General features: G+C 43.3%; 1 protein-coding gene across 1 annotated transcript in view; it reads left to right on the plus strand.

Annotated features, from left to right (window-relative positions):
* Positions 1-213: 213 nt before the first annotated feature.
* The window catches only part of BLM (BLM RecQ like helicase), a gene marked incomplete at its 5' end in the record, with an annotated part of 97,740 nt that continues 83,792 nt past the window's right edge, over positions 214-14,161 (plus strand). The window contains 2 exons of the mRNA XM_082253460.1: positions 214-311; positions 4,733-5,517. Coding sequence (XP_082109586.1) covers positions 214-311; positions 4,733-5,517 — 883 coding nt within the window. The remainder of the gene's footprint in view (positions 312-4,732; positions 5,518-14,161) is intronic.

The raw sequence follows: 14,161 nt of genomic DNA on the forward strand, positions 1-14,161 counted from the left end.
GAAGCTCCGGACCCTTTTTCTAAGTCGGAGCGACTTGTGTCGCTCCTATTAGAACGGGTCCGCAGCTTCCCTATGGGAGGAGACCTACGGCGACCTGTGAGGCGACCAGGTCGCCTTAGTGTGAACGGGGGCTTAGAGATTTTTTATTTTGTGCAGATTGTCATAGAGAAATATTGGGTTGCATCTAATTGTTTAATTCTCTCTGATCACAGCATGGCTGCTTTCCCTCAAAACAATCTCCAGAAGCAGTTAGAATTATTTTCTGCGAAGGTTGGTGGGAACAAACTCTCTCTTCAGAAGTCTAAGCCAAGGTGAGTGCAATGTGATGAATTCGTATTTATATTTTTTTTTAAAGCAGTATTGAACTCAAATTTAGAAAACCTGCTGACAGGCAGTTTTGTTATAACCAAAGAAACCTTAGTGGTCTTCTCTTATGAATGTCTCCCCCCCTGCTTGTCAGCTGTAATGTATTCTGAGCTTTGCATGCACAGCTCAGACCATATATACTAGGGATCAACCGATTATCGGCAATGCCGATGTATCGAGGGCCGATATTGACTTTTGCCGATATATCTGTATCGGCCCCAGAACTGGCCGATATTGCCGATATTCCAAATATTGCTCATGTAAGGGGAAAATGATGTCACAGAGCATAATTCTGTTTACAAATGTTATTGAATATGCCACTCACATGTACAAATAAAAGATATATAAGCAATTCCGCATTAGCAGATCTGCTGGCAGATCGGTATCTCTCACCCACTTGCTGTAAGCGATACCCGGGTGATACCGCTCTGTTTCGGCATCCACTCAATGCTGCTCTGTCTCTCCACCGTTCCAACTCCCACCCACCCAATACCGATTCGTCTCTCACCCACTTGCCGCAAGTGACACCCGGGTGATACCACTACGTCCAGCATACGATCTCGGATGTCACGTGCGTGGTCACGCCTGGCTATGTGACATAATTTTACCCTTACATGAGCATCACCACCTAATGTTTGCAGGAGGAGAAGACTAGTCTCGGACCCTGACATAGGATGTACAAAATATTGATCCATATCGGCCGATACCGATATGCGATGGCCAAAATATCGGCAACGAAAAACCGATATCGGTCGATCACTAGTATATACCATTTAAGTGAGCAAAGAGACGGAACCTGGAATGAATAGTATGAAATGTGTGCTACATACATAGCATGGGTAATTGTACCTATGTCCTATAGTAAATACAAAACAGAACATGGGATTGAGGCACTCAGGACTTTCATGGTATGGTATGAACTACACAATACTAATGTTTAAAAAAAAATTAAAATGTTTATTATAACCATTTTGAGTTAAAATTCACCCATGCACATGGGAGACCCACATTAGGAAAATAGATCAAGAACATAGCCCACATAGGAATGACAGTTCAAGCAGAACCTCACTTCCTCCAATAGAGATTGGACAGTGAATGGGGTATCCTCCAAAACCTGGGGGGCCTCAATCAGTATATTTCCAGGCTCACATCTCACACTCTACATGTTTTGTGGGATGCCCGCTTCTTCAGGAGTGGTATTCTTGATGGGGTGTGATCTATAAAAAAATATGAAACACAGCAATATGCTGAAAGCAACAGAAAAAATAACAGAGACATACATAAATGCCAAAGCGTACAAATAAACTATTGGTGCATTGCTAAAGAGCAACCAAAAACTTTAGAAATGGACCCTGAGGAATTCCCAAATGGTGTAAAAGTACCCTAAGGACATGGTAGGGCCATACTCCCGTGAGGGCCCACATCATCGACAAATGGAACCACGGCGCCAACATTGCAGTCTACCGGGCGAATGCGAGAACCAGGTGGGCAGTAGACAATGGTAAATGCTAGTAAGGGTAAAAGGTATATAATATTGAATTATAAGTAGACTCCAGAAGATTCTACATAATGGGTGTAATAAACATACCACCCTCACAAATTTGGCCTGGTATGGATTTTAAGGGGAACCCCCATGCCAAAATAAAAAACAAACAAAAAAGAAACGAGCGCCTCTTCCTCCTGGTCCATACTAGGGCATGTGCGAGGGGGGGGGGGGGGTATCTGCGCTATCTGCGCCCCCCCCCACCCCACCCCAAAGCTCCATGTCCCCATGTTGATGAAGATAAGGGCCTCTTCCTGACAACCCTGGCCGGTGGTTGTGGGGGTCTGCGGGCTTATTGGAATCTGAAAGCCCCTTTTAAAAAGAGGGCTTCCAGATCCTGAGCCTCCTCCCCATGTGAATTAGTATGGGGTACATTGTAACCCTACCCATTCACCCCAAAAAAATTGTAGTGTTATAAAAAAAAAAAAAAAAACAGGAGATTTCGAAACATCCTTCATTAAAGGGGGCTTCCAGACTCTGATAAGCTCCCTGCCCGCTGACCCCCACAAACCACCGGCCAAATGCCCCAAAGCAAACCCCCCCCCATGTTGAGCGCATGTGGCCTGGTATGGTCTAGGAGGGGTGCATGCTCGGATAAAGGTCTGGTATGGATTGTTTTGGCATGGAGTTCCCCCTCAAGATTCTCAGAGCACAAGTCGCATGCCACAAGTCGGATCAGTTAAGATAATAATCCGACTTTGGTGTGACGTGCATTCAAATCAATGGGCTTAAATCGTGCCCAGGTCGGACCAAAGTAGTCCTGGGAGCATTTTCAAAGTGGGACCAGTTAACCACTTTACCACCGGAGGCTTTTGCTGTCTTATGTCCAGGCCACTTTTTGCGATTCGGCACTATGTAACTTTAACTGACAATTGCGCGGTCGTGCGACGCTGTACCCATAAAATTTACGTCCTTTTTTTTCCCCACAAACAGAGCTTTCTTTTGGTGGTATTTGATCACCTGTGCGATTTTTACTTTTTGCGCTATAAACAAAAAAAGAGCGTTTATTTTGAAAAAATAACAATATTTTTAACATTTTTTTTTTTTTATATGAAATTCCCCCCCAAAAAATGTAAAAATCTAATTTTTTTTTACATTTTTGGCCAATTTGTTTTCTGCTACCTATGTTTGGTAAAAAAAAATCACAATAAGCGTATTTTGATTGGTTTGTGCAACAGTTATTGCGTTTAAGGGAAAGATTTTTGTCATTTTTGGTGTTTTTTTTTTTTTTAACGAGTAATGGCGGCGATCTGCGATTTTTTATTTTTTTTGCACTGTTACTGTAAAAATGACACTGGCAGGGAAGGGGTTAATTTTATTGAAGAGGGAGGGGTTAATGTATGCCTGGTGCGCTTACTGACGTGTGTGGGGAGAGGTGACTGAGTGACACAGGGACAGGTTGAGCTATGCTGAACCCTAGGGCTGGGCGATAAAACGATACCGATAGGTATCGCGATAGTCCCGTGCTCGATAGCAATAAGAAAACTTGAACGATAAATCGAAAAGTCTGCTCCGACGGGTTTAAACTTTTAAAAATGGCGCCGCCCGGCGCCAACACGTCATTGCGCACGCGCCGCCGCCGCTCGGGAGAGGCCGAGAATAGCCGAAATTACACGAGCGGTGGCGGCGGGTGCGCAATGACGTATCGGCGCCGGGCGGCGCAATTTTTAAAACGAAGGCGCCTCTGGAACAGGTAAGTGAAACAGCTTCACTACCTGCCATTATGCAGGGCTGCGGGCACACTACAAGGGATGCAGTGATGCGGGCATGGTCTACCTGTACCATGCCCACAGCACTGCATCTCCCGTAGTATGCCCACAACCCCGGATCCTCTTGTACCATGCCAGTCACCCTGCATTCTCCTGCACCATGCCCGCCGCCCTGCATTCTCCTGCACCAAGCCCGCCGCCCTGCATTCTCCTGCACCATGCCCGCCGCCCTGCATTCTCCTGCACCATGCCCGCCGCCCTGCATTCTCACCCTAGGGTCCTTATTTTAAATGGGTAATAAAAAATATCAATATATATCGATATCGAGCGATATGAAACACTGATATCGTGATACAGTTTTCAGCCATATCGCCCAGCCCTACTGAACCCTGCAATCTGTCACTGTTTGTCACTGAGGAGATCCGCCCGCTCTGTTTACACAAGCGGGCGGATCTCCAAACTCGATTCCCCGACGATCAGGGAAGAGCAGCGGCGATCGCCGCTGCTCCTCCCCTGGCCCGACTCCCGCTGTTACTGAACACAGCGGGAGCGCGCCTCCGGCGGCGCATGAGCGCCGCCTACAGGGGGAAGAGTCCAGCGAAGTAGGTTTACGTCGCTGGATGGAATCGAGCCACTTTGCCGCAGTACAGTCCCAGTGACTGGTCGGCAAGTGGTTAAGGTGGCTCTCATAGGGAACCATTGATTTTGACATGTTATGTGACTTGTGCTCTGGATTCGGAGCATATGTCGGACCAGTGTGAACTGACTCTAATGGGGAGATTTACTAAAACTGGAGAGTGCTAAATCTTGTGCAGCTCTGCATGGTAGCAAATGGGCTTTCAAATTCAGTTTGTTTAAGCTTTGATTAAAAAAAAACAAAAACTGAAAGCTTTAAAGCTTTGTTAAATTAACCTCATTATGTTGCAAAGTGATGTCGCTGCTTTTTTTTTTTTTTGGCACTATCTGGACTTGCAAAGGCATTTGGAGCGCACAAATTTGATGTATATTCTCTGTGGCTGTTGAGGAATTTATACAAATGTAAAGTACAACTTTTAACTTTTTTTTTTTTTCTTGTTCTAATCAATATTTATATTTTCCCATTTTCCTTTTACAGTGTATTTACTTTTAAAAAGAAGATCTCGGATGGGTCAGTAGTAAGCAGCAATCAGCAAGTACCACTGAAGGATAAGAATGTAAATGTTGCCCAAGAACAGCCCTCAGTAAAGCACTTAACAGCTCCTTCAAAATCCAAAGAGACAAATAAGCTCCATACATTCTTCACACCCACCTGTGCAAAACCTCCAGAACCTTCCCCACCACTTCTTACAGGACCTGTCCAGCAAAATTCAGATGGGAAAAAAGACACCAGTAAACCTAATAAACTCTTTACACCCGTTCATATAAAACCTCCAGAGCCTTCCCCATCACTACTTCTTACAAGACCGGTTCAGCAAGGTTCTAATGGGAAAAATGAGACCAGTAAACCTAATATATTCTTTACACCCATTCATATAAAGCCTCCAGAACCTTCCCCACCGTTTCTTCTTACAAGACCTGTCCAGCAAGGTTCGAATGGGAAAAGCGAGGCCATCGGAAAAGTGGACTCTCTTCCTAAAAAAACTGGCTGCAATACATCCCTCAGCTCCACTCTCAGCCTGGAGGAATGGGACGATATGAATGATTTCGACACATCTGTATCTCCTCCCAGGAGCCAAATTAGGAAATCTGGAAAGAGGCCAGAGAATTGCAGCGAGAGGCCTAATGAGAGTTCTCCGAAATCTCAGACACTTGAAGTGACGTCGTCTGTAAATAAAGAGCATGTGAAAAATTGTATAGAGAAAAGGCCTGACGTGGTTCCTGTTTCCACTTCCTGTACAAAGAATGTAGACGCATGTGTAGGTGGGTGACTTTAAACCTGATTAAGACAATGGCTTCATAACTTATTTTTGGCCATGAACACGTACCTATGTGCTGGCTATTTTAGAATTATGCTTACCCCAAGGCAAGTGTCCAAATGGCTTTCAACAGCTTGCAAACAATTGTAGCCCTTTAGATTGATGTATACCCTAAAACAGTGATGGTGAACCTTGGCACCCCAGATGTTTTGGAACTATATTTCCTATCATGCTCAACTACATTGCAGAGTGCATGAGCATCATGGGAAATGTAATTCCAAAACATCTGGGGTGCCAAGATTCGCCATCACTGCCCTAAAAGTATGGTATACTGCGAGCAGACTGTGTACATATAGGATATGTACGTACAAAGTAAACTCCTATTTATTGTACAGATGTTGTTTTTATTCCTCCTGTGTAACTTCTTTACCTGATAGTACTGTCAGAATTTGTAATTGGAGTAGTAGTTCTGGACACTTTAACCACTTAGCGACCTCCCTATAACCGTTTTAATGCTACAGGGTGGCAGCTGTGCGTCAGATCACGTGTATAAAATATATATTTGTGATTCCTGACTTCTGCCTGCAGGTGGCGCACGCTGCCGGTGGACCTCTCTGCGGGTGTCGGGCACTCAATGTCCTCCGGCACCCACTGATCGCTGGTAAACTACACAGAACGGGTAAACAAGGCAGATCCCAGTTCTGACTGGGTAGAAGGCATGGCTCCTGTGTTCCTACAAAGCAGGGACTAGAATCTATTTCTTCCCTTGGTAAAAGCAGCACACATAGTAAACAAACACTGGTTAGGCACACATTTAACACTTTGATCACCCCTGATGTTAACCCCTTCCCAGCCGGTGTCAGTACAGCAACAGTCCATATTTTTAACGCTGATCACTGTATAAGTGTCACTGGATCTGGTGTGTTTATAATAAATATATATATATATATATATATATATATATATATATATATATATATATATAATATATAAAATTAAAAAAGAATAGCGCACACATGCAAAAGAAATGACTATCAAATATGGAGACAATCCATAAATAAAAATGGGGGTTTGGTCCCACCATATGGCCATATCGTGCTCAAGCCCACCACTGCGTCAAAGTACCCCATTATCAGTGGGTCCTACACTATCCATAGAAAAGGGGTGAATCCAGCCTCTCCAACCCTTGGAGACAACACTCCTTGCTGGGATGGATGTGCTAATGCACTACAGGGGACTCCTCCTATATCTACTTGATAGTGGACACTGATAGAGTACAGGTGTGTGTGGGGGATGGGGTGCTCAACCCCAGAAGTCTGGTCAGACCGAATACATAATAAACAAGCAAAAAATTGGGGGAGCAAACCCTGAACATGTATATCTAAAGCCAGTGCAGCTATGGACCAAGCAACATGTATATTAAAAAAGAATAGCGCACACATGCAAATTTTTTTTTTGTCTCCAAGGGTTGGAGAGGCTGGATTCACCCCTTTTTCATGGATAGTGTAGGACCCACTGATAATGGGGTACTTTGACGCAGTGGTGGGCTTGAGCATGATATGGCCATATGGTGGGACCAAATCCCCATTTTTATTTATGGATTGTCTCCATATTTGATAGTCATTTCTTTTGCATGTGTGCGCTTTTCTTTTTTAATATACATGTTGCTTGGTCCATAGCTGCACTGGCTTTAGATATACATGTTCAGGGCTTGCTCCCCCAATTTTTTGCTTGTTTATAATATATAAAAAATTGAAGGAACACTTTGAAAAGACATTATATCTCAACGGGGACAAATCTCATGCTTGATATCTATACTGGTAAGGACTGGGTAATGTGTTAGGATCTACACTGGTATGGACTGGGTAATGTGTTAGGATCCATATTGGTATGGACTGGGTAATGTGTTATGGGCCATACACACTATAAGATTTTCTGAAGACTTTTTCCTTTAGATTTATCAAAACCATATAATATGAGGTCAAACCTAAACACTTTCAATTTGTATGCAATCTGGCCGGCCCTTGCACTACATAGAAAAGGTAAATTTGAAGGAAAAAGCATTCAGAAAATCTTATAGTGTGTATGGCCCTTTAGGATCTATACTGGTATGGACTTGGTGATGTGTTAGGATCTATACTGGGATGGACTGGGTAATGTGTTAGGATCTATACTGGTATGGACTGGGTAATGTGTTAGGATCTATACTGGTAGGGACTGGGTAATGTGTTAGGATCTATACTGGTAGGGACGGGATAATATGTTAGGAAGGAAAGCATGCCACATCGTTTGATGAAAATGATCAACCTACAGAGGGCTGAATTCAAAGACACCCCGAAAATCAAAGTGAAAAAATGATGCAGCATGCAATTACATTGCAGCAACTCAGAATTGTCCTCAGTAGTGTGTATCTCCTCCACGTGCTTGTATGCATGCCTGACAATGTCGGGACATGCTCCTAATGAGATGACGGATGGTGTCCTGGGGTATTTCCTCCCAGATCTGGGCCAGGGCATCACTGAGCTCCTGAACAGACTGAGGTGCAACCTGGCGGCGTCGGATGGACCAAAATATAACGTATCGGAGATGTTCTATTGGATTTAGGTCAGGTGAGCAAGGGGGCCATTCAGTGGTATCCATTCCTTCATCCTCCAGGAACTGGCTGCATACTGTCGCCACATGAGGCCAGGCATTGTGGTGCACCAGGAGGAACCCAGGACCCACTGCACCAGTGTAGGGTCTGATAATGGGTCCAAGGATTTCATCCCGATATCGAATGGCAGTCGGGGTGCCATGGTCTAGCCTGTAGAGGTCTGTGCGTCCCTTCATGGATATTCCTCCCCAGACCATCACTGACCCACCACCAAACCGGTCATGCTGAATGATGTTACAAGCAGCATAACATTCTCCACGGCTTCTCCAGACCCTTTCACATCTGTCACATGTGCTCAGGGTGAACCTGCTCTCATCTGTGTAAAGCACAGGGCGCCAGTGGAAGATCTGCCAATTCTGGTGTTCAAATGCCAATCAAGCTCCGTAGTGCCGGGCAGTGAGCACAGGGCCCACTAGAGGACGTCGGGCCCTCAGGCCACCCTCATGAAGTCTGTTTCTGATTGTCTGGTCAGAGACATTCACACCAGTGGCTGCTGGAGGTCATTTTGTAGGGCTCTGGCAGTGTTCATCCTGTTCCTCCATGCACAAAGGAGCAGATACCGGTCCTGCTGATGGGTTAAGGACCTTCTATGGCCCTGTCCATCTCTCCTAGAGTAACTGCCTGTCTCCTGGAATCTCGGTCCGATCGGCTGCATGGGGGGCCAGAGAAGAGATTTTGGGATCTAATAGATCCCAAAATCTCTCCATAAAGAGGACCGGTCACGGCCCATGCAATCACAAGGGATGTTGTTCATTCCTTGTGATAGAATTAAAGTTTGTACAAAAAAATGTAAAAATAAAAAAAAAATTTAAAAACACCATCGCACTTACACGCAAATGCCAATGCATACGTTACTCCCGCACGCATATGTAAACAGTGATCGCACCACACGTGAAGTTATGTGGCGAACGTCCGAGCGAGAGCAATAATTCTAGCACCAGACCTCCTGTGCCACTCTAAACTGGTAAAGACGTTTAAAGTGTCGCAAATGGAGAATTTTAAGCACTGTAGTTTGCCGCCATTCTACGGGCAGACGCAATTTTAAAGTGTGACATGTTGGGTATCTATTTACTCGACATAACATCTTTTACAATATACAAAAAAATTGGTCTAACTTTCCTGTCTTGCGTTTTTTTTTTTTTCTTTTTTTTATTCATGAATATATTTTTTTTCCCAAAAAATTGCGTTTGAAAAACCGCTGCGCATATACCATGTGACATAAAAAATTGCAACACATACCATTGTATTCTATAGGGTCTCTGCTAAAAAAAAAATGTTGGAATAGGCTGGGAAAGGAGGTGGTTAAAAAAAGTGTTCCTTTTTATATTTTTATATATATATATATATATATATATATATATATATATATATATATATATATATATATATATATATATATATATATATTTATTTCAGTAATTCAATTCGAAGAGTGAAACTCCTATATTTTATATAGATGAGTTACACACAGAGTGATATATTTCAAGCATTTCTTTCTTTTAATTTTGATTATGGCTTCCAGCGAGTGACACCCCAAAATTCTGTATCTCAGAAAATTAGAATATTATAAAAGACCGATTTTTAAAAAAAAAAAAAAAATTTAATACAGAAGTGTTGGCTTAGTGAAAAGTCTGTCCATGTACAGTATAGGATGCACTCAATAATTGGTCGGGGCTCCTTTTGCATGAATTTCTACATCAATGCGGTGTGGCATGGAGGCGATCAGCCTGTGGCACTGCTGAGGTGTTATGGAAGCCCAGGTTGCTTTGATAGTGGCCTTCAGCTCCTCTGCATTGTTGGGTCTGGTGCCTCTCATCTTCCTCTTGACAATCCCCCACAGATTCTCTATGGGGTTGTTGTGGAATTTTTCCTCAGGTACAAAATACCTGTTACCTGTTAGTCAGTGATACCAAATCAGACAATATATAGCTATATATATATATATATATATATATATATAATGAGATCAGACAAGACTCAAGATGGCTGAATCATAGTGACCTGATTTATTACAATATTGCTGGAGTTTAAATATACTCAGAAATGGGTTTGTCATTACAATCTGACGTACAGAAATGGGTTGTTATTAACATCTTTTGTCCAATCAAAGTTAACAACTAATTATAGTAAGCATTATGTCAATCTAGATCGTGATTCTCTGTCATAAAGGGAAATTTCTTGGTGACACACAATAAAAGTTCCAAAGGGGCTTTTAGAAGATGATATTGGCTTTGTGGTCAGCTGTCCAGACAGAGTTGATATTCTGAGAGATAGGGAATTTCCACTGTTTCGTTCATCTGATATATTCTTAGCCTTTGCAAGCTCAGTGACACATGTAAAGAAATCAAAGTAAAATGAGATTAACTCGAAAGACATTTTGTTTAAGATAACCATTCTAAATGCCAGTCAAGGCATCCTGTAAAGGCCAATAAGGTATCCAGAAAATGCGAGATAGGTATGCCACGACATCTCCCCCCTCTTGAGAATTTATTGATCAGGCTAACTAACTACCTATTCCGCTTTATCAGATTCATCCAAGGGAGCAGCCCCTTACGCTTGGAACACTGGCCCAGAGGGCAAACCTCAGTGGGGGGTGTCCGAGTCTTGGTAAGGTTCTGAGGCGGAGATTACTTCATACATGGGGGTTTGAGGTGACAGATTTCTCATTACAGCATACTCAGCATCATCAATCCCTTCTTATTTCCGTATAGAGTTGAAATAGGTTGTCTCCTTGGCCTTGGTAACCTCATCAATTAAACACATAATTATTTTAATTCAACAGATAACTAGAGATCATAATTATCATAAACATCAATATAAATACACCACTTTCATTATTTTAGGAGATAAAGCAAAACCTCCAAAAGACTGTGTTCATTAAGATGGGCGGACACTATTGGAAATAAAGTACCTTGTAGTACCTGTTCCTGTGACACACTGAGATTGCCACAGACACAATAGATTCCCAACCCTGAATGTGACCACCCTGGGGTGAAAATGGGTATTAATAACTTTTCTGCATAATACCCCAGTTTCTGTCTGAACAACAGAAACCTGAGGGCTTCCACTAGGTGAGAAATGTCCATATTGTCATTCAATATGGCTCATATTTTATGTTTAACAGTTTCATTTCTGTAATGCATGCATGTTTCATGTCATGGGCTGTTCACAGTCAGCTGTAGGCAGGATATGTTTATCAGTGCTTGTGAACAGTCCACCCTCCCCCACATCAGTTTTATTTCCACAGAACTCTATACACACTGTAGGATTCTTGAAACCTGCGACTTTTGGGGGAATTAACATGTCCTTTTGTGCACTGGTAATGTTTCTATAGGATTTTGAAAACTCTGTCTGATTTAGATCCTCTAATGCAAGTGGGTTTACTAGCACAGGTATAGTCTGGGACTCTGGGTGTAATTGTGGACATATCTAGCACCCTGAGTACCCTGACTTCCTGGCTACCTGGTATTTAAACTTAACAGTACATTGGGCCTTAGGTTGTCTGTCTCTTTTATTGTCCTGCCCCTTCATTATACCCAACATTTCCATACATATCAAAAATTTAAAGAAAATCATTGTACCACCTTTTTTCAATGACTGGCGTGAATCCATGTATCCCTTCTACCTTGAGGGATGTTGGTGTAACCAATTGCACTCTTAGTAGCCTTACTTTATGACTTAGTATCCTCATTTGGATCTGGTAGGAATGAGAACACATTATTTATGCATTTTTGTCAATTGCTTTTAAAGCGCTGCAACACATCTAGTGAGATCTGAGTGTGTGGCTTGCAATTTCTGTGGTAAATAGAGACCTGCTTCAGGTATCCACACCTCTCTTGGGAGTGTTCCTGACAAAGGAAAAAAACGTAAAACAATCTACCTGTTTCTGCTATTATTTTACTCAACTTGTGTTTTTTTTTTTTTTTTTTTACCATACAACCTTTTGTACCTTTCCGCTACTCTGTGAGTGATATGGAGTGTAAAAGGCTTTCTCAATATTTAGTGCGGATAGGATCTCTTGTAGAACCCTTCCTTTAAAGTGAGTACCCCTGTCACTTTCCATAGTTTCTGGGATTCTATACCTGCACATTACCTGGGGCAAAGGCCTTTTTCCTGTGGTTTGTACTGTACCCCTAGAGACTGGCCAGGCCTTAGGCCATCCTGAAAAATGTCTATACAAACTAAAACATGTGCATCGGGACCAGACTGTGGGAAATCAATGTAATCTATTTGAACTCCTTGGAAAGGACAGTTTGCTGGCCAATCAAACACAGTGATACCATGATCATGTGATCAGGTATTGGTAGTTTTGGCACAAACCAATCAAGATACGCTTATTAGAATTCTTTTTACCAAAAATATGTAGCAGAATACATATTGGCCTAAATTTTATAAAGAAATTTGATTTTTAAGATTTTTGTATTTGATGTGTTTTATAGCAGAAAGTAAATAGTGTGTGTTTGTTTTTTTTTTTGTTTCTTAAATTGTCGGGTTTTTTTTTTTTTTTTTTGGTTTATAGCGCAAAAAATAAAAACCTCAGAGGTGATCAAATGCCATCAAAAGAAAGCTCTGTTTGTGTGAAAAAAAGGACATCAATTTTATTTGGGTACAGCGTCGCACGACTGGGCAATTGTCAGTTAAAGTAACACAGTGCCATATTGCAAAAAATGGCCTGGTCATGAAGGGGGGTAAATCTTCCAGAGGTTAAAGTGGAGTTCCACCCTAAATTTATACTTACCTCCATCTTCTCGCTCTGGGTCACCTGAAAAACAAATGGATAATCGCAATTTTTTTTACTTACCTTGTAGAGAAAATATACTTACCTTACTTCCTTCTTCCTCCCCTCGGCGGCCACGGCGATTCGTCACTTCCTGGCTTTGCAATGATTCCTGGGAGCTGAACGTCATCGCTCCCAGGAATCAATGCGCCTGCACCGGCCCCGACGTCAGTTCCGGGGCGCGCGCGTCATTCCCTTCTAAACAGCTTCTGGGCATGCCCAGAAGCTGTGCAGGGATGACGCTGCTTTACCGGAAGTGACGGCGGGGCCGGTGCAGTGCATCGTGGGACCGATGAGGACGGAAGAGGACACAGAAGAGGATCGCGCTGGCTTCAAGCTGCCCACACCTGAGATGGCAGCGCTGGACAATACATTTTCCAGGTAAGTATTTCTCCTAAAAGGTAAGTGCAACCCGGGACAGATCAGAGGCTAGCCATTGTGGAATGTACTAATCCTGACTGTCCCGGGGGTATTTTTATTAAAAAATGTATTCCCAGGGTGGAACTCCGCTTTAAGTGGTTAAGGTAAAAAACGTTTTCTATTTTTCTGCCCCTGGGGAAGAGAGGGGAAAATGGATCTAGAGCTGTGCAGTGCTGCATCTATTCCCCTCTCTCCCTCTTCCCACAGGCTGCTGTCAATCAAATGCAGTGGGGAGGAAGGCGGGGGCGGGGATAAAGCCTAGTACATACAGGCTGAATGTCAAGCGACATTGACCAGTTCAATAAAAGTCGTCTGACGTTCAGCTGGGTGTGTATGGCAGCTGGTCCAACAGAAGCCCTCCGAGCATGCTGAAAAACCAGCAGCTGACCAGCTAAAAAAAATCTGTGTGCAGCAGCCCCCCCCTCAGCCCCCTTAATATTTACCTCAGCCTATCTCTATCCAGAGATGTTGCAGGAGTGTCCCCGCTGCCCTGGATGCCCCTCCTCATTGGCTGAGACAGCAGCGCAGCGTGATTGCCTCCCACTGCTGTCAGTCAGTAAATCAGGGGAGAGAGGGGGCGGGACCAGGCTGTGACTCTGTGTCTGAATGGATACAGGGAGCTGTGACTCGGCTCGGATGCCCCCACAGCAAGCTGCTTTCTGTGGGGGCACTCAACAGGAGGGAGGGGCCAGAAGAGCCGAAGAGGGACCCGCTAAGAGGAGGATCCGTGCTGATCTGTGCAAAACCAACTGCACAGAGGAGGGAAGTATAAATTTTTTTTTTTTTTTTTTTTTTACT

The sequence above is a fragment of the Pelophylax lessonae genome (assembly GCF_965119305.1).
Source record: "Pelophylax lessonae genome assembly, chromosome: 4".
NCBI classification, from domain to species: domain Eukaryota; kingdom Metazoa; phylum Chordata; class Amphibia; order Anura; family Ranidae; genus Pelophylax; species Pelophylax lessonae.